This window comes from Macaca nemestrina, chromosome 4 (assembly GCF_043159975.1).
Source record: "Macaca nemestrina isolate mMacNem1 chromosome 4, mMacNem.hap1, whole genome shotgun sequence".
In the NCBI taxonomy this organism is placed as follows: Eukaryota; Metazoa; Chordata; class Mammalia; order Primates; family Cercopithecidae; genus Macaca; species Macaca nemestrina.
Window position 1 is genome coordinate 123423365 of NC_092128.1, and position 10454 is coordinate 123433818.

A 10454-nucleotide genomic window follows, 5' to 3' on the forward strand; every position below is an offset into this window, starting at 1 on the left:
TTCTTAAAAGCTACAAAAATATGTTTCCTACTGTGTCATCCAGTACACCAAAGAGCTTTCCCTGGAAATCACTCTTTCATTATGTCTTTGTAATTACTGTTTCCTGTCTGATAAATCTTATGCAAGCTGTGAGACTTTGAATTATGGATCTGGGAGAGTTACAAGAACATAACTAGATGCAGCTCAGTCAGCTGTGCATGTCGATCCTTGCTTTCCAGGCAGAGCCTGTGCGGCTATCCACTCTGTCATCTGTATTCATTTTCAGTGAGTTGATCAAAATCCTAACTTACAGAACCTTGGGGTGAATTTCTCATTTAACAAGTGTTGAGCATCCATGGCAGGAAAGTTATTGTATACAGCAGCACTCAAGAGACACAATCTTTGCCCTTAAAACTTTCATTTTCGGGAGGAAATAGTGCAGCATAAAAATGTCACCTCTATTTTCATTTTATGGCCTTAAAGTTTTGATTATAGAATTATATCTGAACAGGACTGGAGCAACTACACATTTTGTCTCATATGTATATAACAAAACATTGGAGACGTTGTCGGAGCTCCATCCAGAAAGAATGCAATAACATGAAATTATTCTCTCAAACACTCACCAGAAGTGTAAGTCTAAAAGAAAATTTTCTTACGGAAGCAGAGTTTATTTATGAAGGGTGAAAGCTGAATGATTCCACACTACAGGAAATATTCTGTCAATAAGCACTTGACTGCCAACACATACACCACCTACTGTGTTCTTCAGTGCTGGCTTTATGGTCTGGTAATAGGAGCTTCACTTTGAGTTATATTACATTTTTGAGATTTAATCACCTCATCTAGTAGAAAAGCAGACAGATGTTATTTTCTTGATGAAAGGTGTGGTCTTTTCCAAAAGGAGCATAATTCTCTGAGAGAGCCGACTCGTAGAAAGGGGAACATGGGGGAGAATGGAAGGAAGCAATTGCACACTGGGCATATGGACTCAACCAGTGCGGGCTAAATGGCATGTTAGAGTCTGCAAAAGGCTGTGCGCACAGGCTGTGCGCACATGCCAGGCCAGCTAGCCCAGTGCTTCTCTACCAGGCTGACAATCACATCCACTGGAGAGCTCTAAAGATTATTTAAATGTGAATAGCAGGCACGGGGCACGTCATTCTAACGTGCAATTTTGTTTCTAGACCTGTGCATCCTAAACTTTAAAATGCATGTGAACCACCTGGGAATCTTAGTAAAATGCAGCAGCTGATTTAATTAGTCTCGGTGCCTGAGGTCCTGCATTTTTGACTTACACCCAGGTTATGACCAAAATTGCTGGTACTTTGTCACCTTTTGAGCTGCTAGAAATGCAGAATTTGGGGCCACATGTCAGACCTACTGAATCAATATTGGCATCTTACCACCGCCGGTTGATTTGAATGAACATGAAATATTGTGAAATGGTCCTCAAAAATCTTCACTTTTTTTTCCAAATAAGGAAAACGATATTAAATATAATGTAGATGTCAAATGATATTCTGTTCCTTTAAGATCTAAATTAAATTTGTTCAGTTCCCACAAATTTCAGATCGTAACCAGAAGATAGACAATCCTATAGCAGTGGTTCTCATTGTTTGGTTCCCAGGTAGGCATCGTGGCATTACCTGGAAAGATGTTAGAAATGAAGGTTGTTGGGACCAACCCAGACCTAGTAGGCGTGAGTCTCAATAGTTTGTTTAGAAATTCTTCCAGGTGACTGTGGTGCCACATAAGCAAGTTTGAGAATTACTGGCCTATAAAATTATTGTAATACTGTAACCAATTACAATATAGAAGCTAAAATATTTTAAAAGGACACACAAACTGAACTCATATTGACTATAATACTCTTAAAATGAAGTGTGAGAAATTTAAGGAAATAGTATATCGATAGCAGTATTGGAAAATGACATGGGATCATAAGTGGATCAGATATTTTATGGAATTCCCAGATGAGAGAAAAAGAATAGGATGAATTGTTACAAATGTGCATTCATGCATGTGCATATAGGAGAACACACAGGAGTCAGTATCACAGTAAAATCTAGAAAAATCTCAGAGTGAACAAATAAAAAGTTGTCGGATGTTTTATGACAAACTTTAGAACAATAAGCATATTTATTCCTAGCTGCAGAACCAGTTGGAATTTTCTTACCAGATCCCTTAAAATAAAGAGAGGAGTTGGGATAGATACGTAGGTTCATCTCCTAGATAGACAGGAGTTCAGATAGATTTCTGAAGTTTCTCGTCTAAACAGTAAACGACCTATGAGGACAGAGTGGAGATATATATATATATACACACACACACAACACACACACGCACATCAACACACTCATAAACATAATTTTATTACATTTTTAAGGAACGCACAAGTCATAGTCATAATGTACCCTGCTTTGGTTCTCAGACATACTTTTTTTTTTGATAAATATGGTAGATAAAGGAGCTCAGAAATAACTGAATATCGGTACTTCTTATCTAACACTGACTTCATAACCTCCAAGGCAAGCCCTCCCAAATAAGTAATTATATCTATCTCTTTTTCTATCTATCTATCTATCTATCTATCTATCTATCTATCTATCTATCTCATGACCAAAAATTTTAAATTGGATTTTATTAAAATAAAAAAACACATTTTTGCTTTAAAGAAAATGACCAGACAATCCACAGAACAGGAAAAAGTATTTGCAATCCCGCGTATCTCATAAGAAACTTGTAAGCAGAATATTTAATGAACATTTAAACCTCAAAAATAAAAAGACAAATAACTCCATTAAAAATGAATAAAGAATCTGACTAGACATTTCTCCAAGGAAGGGATGCCAATGACCAGTAAACACATGAAAAGATGTTCCACATCATTAGCCATTAGCAAAATGCAAATCAAAACCACAATGAGATACCACTTCACACAAACTAGAATTGCTAGAATCAAACAGTCAGATAATAATCAGCATTGGTGAGAATGTGGAGAAACTGGAAGTCTCATACATGTGGTGGGAATGTAAATGGTATCCCCAGTATGGAAAACAGTCTGGCAGTTTCTTCAGTGATTAAATATAGTTATCAAATGACCCAGAAGTTTTACTACTCTGCATAATTCAAACATAAATAAAAACATTTATCTACAAAAATTTCATCCATGAATATTTAGAATATCATTGTTCATAATAGCCCAAATGTCTATCAGCTGACAAAAGGATAAACAAAATATGATATAACCATGAATTGAAGCATATTTCGCATATCAAAAGGAATGAAGTACATGCTGTAACACAGATAACCTTAAAAATAGCATACTAAATGAAAGAAACCAGTCACAAAATAATGCATATTATATAATTCCATTTATATAAAAGTGCACCATATGGAAATCTAGAGACAAGGTGTAGATTAGTGGTTCCTGGGGCTGAGAATGGGGTGGAGAGGTAGGAGGTCATGACTATAGGGTCCAGGGTTTCTTTTTGAAATGATGAAATATTACAATTTACTGGGCTGATAGCTGCCCATATCTGTGAATACACTAAAAGTGATTGAATTGTGCACTTTAAGTGTGTAAATTACATGGTATAAGATTTATCTCAAAGTTGTTTTTAGAGAGTTTACTGACAAATAGTCTTGAATAAAAAATAGATCAGAAGGAAAGAAAACCATGATCAAAATTTAGCACCAAGTTATTGAAAATAATGAAGCTATCAGCTCTACAAACATGAGAAAATGTAAAGATCTCAGAGCTCAGGCAAAACAGAGCAACAGAGGACAGAAAGAGCTAATGTATAGGTAGCAGTGCTCAGGGAAAGAAAATCAGCTTAAAAAATGGAAAACCATGAAACCAGATTTCTCTGGGTAATAAAATAGGATAAATGGCGTATCTTTTCAATAAGAATTCTAGAGTGGTTTAGCACTTTAAGCTATCTGAATGGATAATTTGGTTGACAGGTAAATAATAATTAATTAAAGTGCTAAAAATAAGTTTTAAAAAATTGAGCATTTCTAGAAAACACTTTGTCCAGTATTGTTCAAAAGTATCAAGATCATGGGACATATGAAAAGACAGAGCAAGTCTCACAGACTACAAGAGACTAAAGAGGATTAATTCTTAGAAAAGAAAAGTGAGTTAAAAGAGAAACCAGTGAAATTTAAATACAGTCTGGAGTTTACTTAATAGATGGAACCAATGTTAATTTATTAGTTTTGATAAACATAACATAAGTATTATGTAATTTAGTAACTTTAGGAGAAGGGTATGAAGCAGGGTTTCTCAGTCTCCATAGTGCTCACATTTTTGGGCAGGTCACTCTGTGTTGTGGGAGTGTGTTTCAGCGCTGTAGGCTGTTTAGCAGGGCTACTGGCGACCTCACTTACAGACATTCTCCAATGTCCTCAGATGGGTAGGTGGGGGTGAGAGGGTACAGGTACAGCAAAGTCATCTCTAATTGAAAACTACTGTTCTACCTTAATCTCTAATATTGTCTAACCAAAAGAAATCAGTTGTCTCTTAGTGTGTGAGAAGGAAAAGAAACAGACATGTTCAATGTTTATGAAAATAACTTTTTACTCACCTATGCCTTTGAAGGTATAATTAGACTTGACTACTAACCTATGGCTGCCTGCACTTCACCAGCAGGAAGAATGTGATTTTTTGAAGGGTCTTTAACCAAAAACAAACCAAAATGGCACCCATTGGGTTGTACTTCAAATAGGACATGGAAAACTGTGTAGATACTAAGAAAACATACATTTAAAAAAAATATAGACCCCTCACTGCATTAACTGTCCACTCCAATGATAATACCATCTAAAGAGGCTTTTTAGCTATAAAAATTATTGTCATCTTTATCAAGAAATGAATTATTAAGAAAAAAGTTATAGCATAGGAGATTTGTTTTTAAATTTTATACTGGAGGATTCTTAAGAAATCTGGGGAAATGAAAATGAATGACTGACTGAGCGGAAAGTCCTGGGGCTGTCATCCTGCTGCTCCCCTTGGCTGACAGTGCCTTTGATAATCAGCCCCTTTCTGAACCACAGAACTTTCATGAAGACTTCTTATTAAACATTTTTTTCAGTGTCCTCACCATTCACTTCTTTGTCTCTCAAATCCCGAAAGAAAACCTGTTGTGGATTATTGGCTTTGGTATTTTGTTAGTCTCTACTTTTTGCCCCCATGATTGGACCCACTCAGGTGTTGCCTTCTGCAATGCTCTTGAGAGGCTTTCCAGAGCAGTTTGTCTTACACCTCCTTGAACAGACCTTCAAATGAGATGGCTGTAATCAATTGCCCAATAGCCTTCAAATAATGTTTTTGTAAGCAGATCTTTTCACCTGGTAGCTACAGTAGTGAATCATTCTACTCCATAGACACATATTAGGAGAAAATGGAAAAAAGAAAAACTACTTTAATGTCTGAAGGGAAGAAATCTATATATGAATGTATAAAAGCTTAAAATTACAGGAGTCTACATAAAATCATCGTCAGTTCTCAAACATAAGTTGTGGTGTACAACCACCATTTCCTTAAAAGGTAAATTGCAGGATGTAACATTAATAACCATTCTAGAAGAATAAAACATGTATCTTGTTTACTAAAACTAGCTGTTTTTCTTAAAAGTATTTCAGTGAGTTATGTTTGTTTTTATGATAATGAAAGAGAGGGTCCTTCTGTCAGTAGTCTATCTGCAGTTTTCTGCGGGTATTATTATACATTCTCTTTCTAAATGTCAAGTATAAAATAGAGCAACATTACTGGTGAGGACACAACACCCTACAGAGGCAGAGGAGAACAGTTTGGTGGTTCCCCTTAAACATGGACTAACCACAGACCCAGAAATTCTACTCCCAGCTACATACTACATAGAGGTGAAAATATTTGTCTGCACAAAATCTTGCCCCACCAATGTCTATGACAAAATTCTTCATGATATCCCAAACATTCAGACAACCCAAATGTCCATCAGCTGATGAAAGGCCAAACCGATGTGTTATATCCATGCAATGGAATAGGTTTTTGGACATGAAAAGGAAGGATGTGCAGGTCCCAGCAAGGATGAACCTAGAAATCATCATGCTAAGTGATGTCATAGGAGAGCCCACAGGAGGGAAATCTACAGAGACAGAAAGTGCATTCCTGGTTGTCGCAGCTGGGGAGACCGGTGGATAGGAAGGTGACAGCTACAGGGTACAGAGCTTCTTCCTGAGGTGATGAAATTTTTTTCTCATTTACCATGCTGATGGGTGCACATGTGTGGCTGTACCATAAAACCCACTGAATTCTACACTTCAACTTGCTGAATTATTTGGTATATGAACGACATCACAAGAAGAGGAGGAAGGAGAGCGGAGGAGGGGAGGGAGAGTGAGGTGGAAGAGGAGCTGAGAGGAGACGGAGGGGGAGAGGGAGCAGAGAGAAGGGGGAGAGGAAGGGAGGAGGAGAGAACAGCAGACCGTGGTAGCTCCTAGGCCCTTCTCTCCAGAGCGAAACTTGCTGGCTGCACCTGGAAGGAGGCTTATGCCTCCAGTGTCTTCCTGCCGTCTGGGCGTCTGGGCACGTGGCCTGCGCGTGGCGCCATTGTGGGGTGTCCCGTGACCACGCCCCCGCGTGCCTTCCAAGCGCCCAGAGGCCAACGGTCCCCCAGCCTTGGGCGCTGCAGCCCGGCCAAGTCCGCAGATGTCAGGAACTTCTGGAAGGCGGGCGAACCCCTGCTGCAAGGCCCCGACGCCCTGGCGGCTCCCATGGGCAGGTCACCCAGCGCGCCCCAGACCGCGCTGTCTCCCCGGGGTCACCAGAGCCCGTGGTGCCCGAGGTCCCCGACTCAGAGCTATATTCAGTACGTCCAGTTGGGGCGCCCGGCGCCCAGCACCCACCTCACCGACGTGCGGCTCAGCCAAGACCCCCACAAGTTCCGGCGGGTGGGCTCCGAGGCCTGGAGGCGCCCCGCCCTGCCCGGGGAGACCGCCCTGGGGCGAAACCTCTCCTGCGCCTGGGAGGGTTGCATGAAAAGGGGGCTGTGTCGTGCCCGGAACCCAGGACGGACCTGGAGCCCGATGACCATCAGGATCGCCCCTCCCGAGCGTCAGGAGAGCCCCTGGGGATCCCCAGGACAGCGAGGCCGCCCCGCAAGCCGCCCCGCCGCCCAGGAGCTCCCGGACTTCTACACCCGGAAGACTCTGCTGAGGGCTCTCAGCCAGTGTCGCAAGGGAAGCGCCAGGTTCGAAGGGCCATTGTGGTTCGAGGTCTTAGACAGCAAGGGCGGCAGATGGAACCTGGAGCCCCGGCCCTCTGCTTTCAAGCCCCTGAGCAAAAATGGAGCGGTTGCTTCCTTCGTGCCCAGGCCAGGGCCTCTGAAGCCGAGCGTCGGCCCCTGGAACCTCAGTGTTTGTGATGATACTTGGCCTTTCGTTCTGGTCCAGCGCGCCCCGTCCGTCATCTGGGACTTCTGGGAGGCGACAACACCTTCCTGCGGCAGCTGCAGTAGGGTCTCCTTCACTCTCCAGGACACCCAGTCTGCTGGCTCCTTTGGCTCCTAAGAATCTGGGCCCTGCTACCCACCTCCGGAGACTTAAGGCCATGTATCTACTTTCACTTGCTCATCCTTGCTGTACCTCGAAAGTGGGGCCCTGACACCAGGTTATCAAACATGCAGCCCCCACACCCCTCATCGGCATATCCCCAGATCTTCCCTCTGTGCTCCCTCCCACCCTAACAGCTGTTGATTTCAGAACAACCTTCGCCCTGCTGGCCCTCTCCTCCCTGCCCTTCTTCCTGCCCTTCCTCTGAAAAGAAGCATTTTGGGAAGGCTTGTCTCCCAGTTTGTATAGTTAAATTGTCCAGTTTGTGTAGTTAAATATTTGATCTTATTAAAAATATTTGTTTGCAGAAACTCTCTCTACATATAATAACAACAATCAAAAAAGCTTTTTATGCCAAAACAAAGGGGAAACTGTGTTCCAGGCAGGGGCAAGGGCAAAGATTCTGTATGGGGAATAATTCCTATTTATTTGAAGTCCAAATATAAGTCCAGTAGAGCTGGAGACCAGTGAGAGAGAAGATATGAGGTTAGAGAAATAGACTGTGATGAAGTACTTACTATAAGGCATGGGGACCAGAGTACCGGGTTTATTCTAAAGCCACGAGTGTTAAGTAGTGCACAGTCTATGATCTGGTTGATATTTTTAAAAACACGATTCTGGCTACAGCAATGGAAATGGAAACCACAGGAGATCAATACAGGATTTCAAGCAATCCATGGGGATGGTTTGGTCTAAGAGGCAAATCGTGCATCTGGAAGGATACAGACAAGTTTGGGGTTGACCTAGAAGATAGTGTGGAACCTACTGATGCCCTAGATGTTAGCACTGGGAAAGGGGAAGGATCCCAACAGTTTTAGCATATCGGCTTAAGAAACTGGATGATGATAGTGTCATTTATTGGGATGGGCACTACCAATAGGAGAAAATATTTGAAGAAATCAAGAGTTTTGTTCAGGGTGTGTTTTCTACTACAACAACAAAAACACTTGCTCTGCTGTGGTCCTGTTAACCGTGCTATTGAAAATAATAATCCTGGAACTCATTGGAGGGTTTGAACCTGGCAAAATAAATTTGGGAGTCATGAACATATAAATTCCTCATGACATAGAAATGGTCCTTAAAGCCACAGGCTACATGAGATCACTTATGCAGAAAATACAGAGAAGGGCAAGGGTGAAGCCTAGGGTACTCCGACATTTAGAACATGAAAGAAAGGAGAATGGAAAAAGAAGAACCCTCAAAACCAAGAACCATGAGAGAGAAGGAAATCCAGGAGCAGCAAGGACACTGAGGATTCCAGAGCATGGAATTTACCCACCACGGTGGCTGCCTTTGAGAAGAGATGTTCCTGGCCTGATTTCAGAAGAGAAGTTGTTCAGATTGTTGGAAGTGGGACGCCTCAACTGCATGGGAGATGGAAGGAAGGCAGGGTGTGTTAGTCCGTTTGCATTGCCATGAAGGAATACCTGAGACTGGGTAATTTAGAAAGAAAAGAGTTTAATTTTTGTTCTGCAAGTTATACAGGAAGTGTGGTGCCAGCACTGGCTTCTGGTGAGGCCTTCGGAAGCTTCCAGTCATGGCGGAAGGCCAAGGGTGAGCAGGCGCCTCACATGGAGACAGCTATCAAGCAAGGAGAGAACAGGGAAGTCCCAGAGTCTTTATAAACCACCAGCTGGCATGTGTCACCAAGGGGATGGCCCCAAGTCATTCATTAGGATCCAACACGTCCCACCAGACCCATCTCCAACATCAGTGGTTACATTTCAACATGAGATTTGGAGGGGACACACATCCAAACTCTATCAGTGGGCCTGGAGGCAGGGACTGTAGAAGCCACTAGGAGATATTAGGTTGTTAAGTGAAGCAAGCAATAAAATTGCTGGAGGAATTTTACTTTGTCTTTAGATTTTCTTTTAAGAAAGGATAGGGGACAAATGTGAATAAGAATGGTATCTACACTGTTGTCCAAGCCATGGAGGTCTTGGAAGTCAAGATAAAGTGTGGCTTTGCTTTCAGGTGAGGGGCAGTGCACATGAAAAATGAGTTAAGGGTAGGAAGGTGAAGAGAACATTTGTAGAAGTTAAGGTTTGTGGGATTTTCTGATGACTCCTCATGAGTTTCAGAGGGGATTGTGTGAGGTTTGAGAAGACAGGATGTGAGGTTGAGTCGGAAATGGAATGGCCTGGGAAGGACTCATTAGTCTAGAAAGAGATTGCTCACCTGGTAATTCAAAGCACTATCTCAGCATAATGTGGTTGATCAATTACATTACGGAACAGAGTATTTATCTGGAATGTAGGGACACATTTTAGCAAGAGGGCAAGGACTCTTTACTGTGCACCACCATTGCAGTAGCTAAGGAACAGTGATTCCCCTATGAACAGTAGCAAAGGAAGCCTCCTTCCTTGTAGCCAGCACAAGGCTCTGGCAATGGGATGTGAATAGACATATCCCTAGGAGTGAACAGAGATTCTGAAAGAGATATGCAAGAACTTAACATACGAAAATGGTGACATTCAAAATCTCTGTGAAAATAATTAATTGCTGAAGAAATTGGATTGCAACTATTGGACACCCAATTAGGAATAAGAATATATGTATATAATTAGTACATTCAAATATCTTGTGGCCCAGGATCTCTTTAGTAGCCCAATACCTTCATACTTCTATCAATTTAATTGCGCTTTTACCACAAATTCACTTAAATGTGTTACCAAACCAGTTCATGAAAAACTTTTTAGTTACGTAGGTGATCTATTTCATAGAAGAATGAAATGTAACTGCAGAAAGAGAGTTATTTATTTCCATGTAAGCTTAATAATTTGGAAACACTTAAGTAGAGTTAAACAAAACAGTTCTTCTGAATTAGGTGTGAGCCAGTTATAATACACTGGGAAATATCTACAAGTAATAAG

The 10454-nt window shown here is 41.5% G+C and overlaps 1 protein-coding gene across 1 annotated transcript; it reads left to right on the forward strand.

Moving 5' to 3' along the window:
• The first annotated feature begins 6312 nt into the window (after positions 1-6312).
• Positions 6313-9439, forward strand: LOC105493081 (translation initiation factor IF-2). Its single transcript, XM_071094141.1, has 2 exons — positions 6313-6364; positions 6469-9439. The coding sequence occupies exons 1-2, from the start codon at positions 6313-6315 to the stop codon at positions 7389-7391; spliced, it is 975 nt and encodes a 324-aa protein (XP_070950242.1). The 3' UTR covers positions 7392-9439.
• The last annotated feature ends 1015 nt before the right edge of the window (positions 9440-10454 follow it).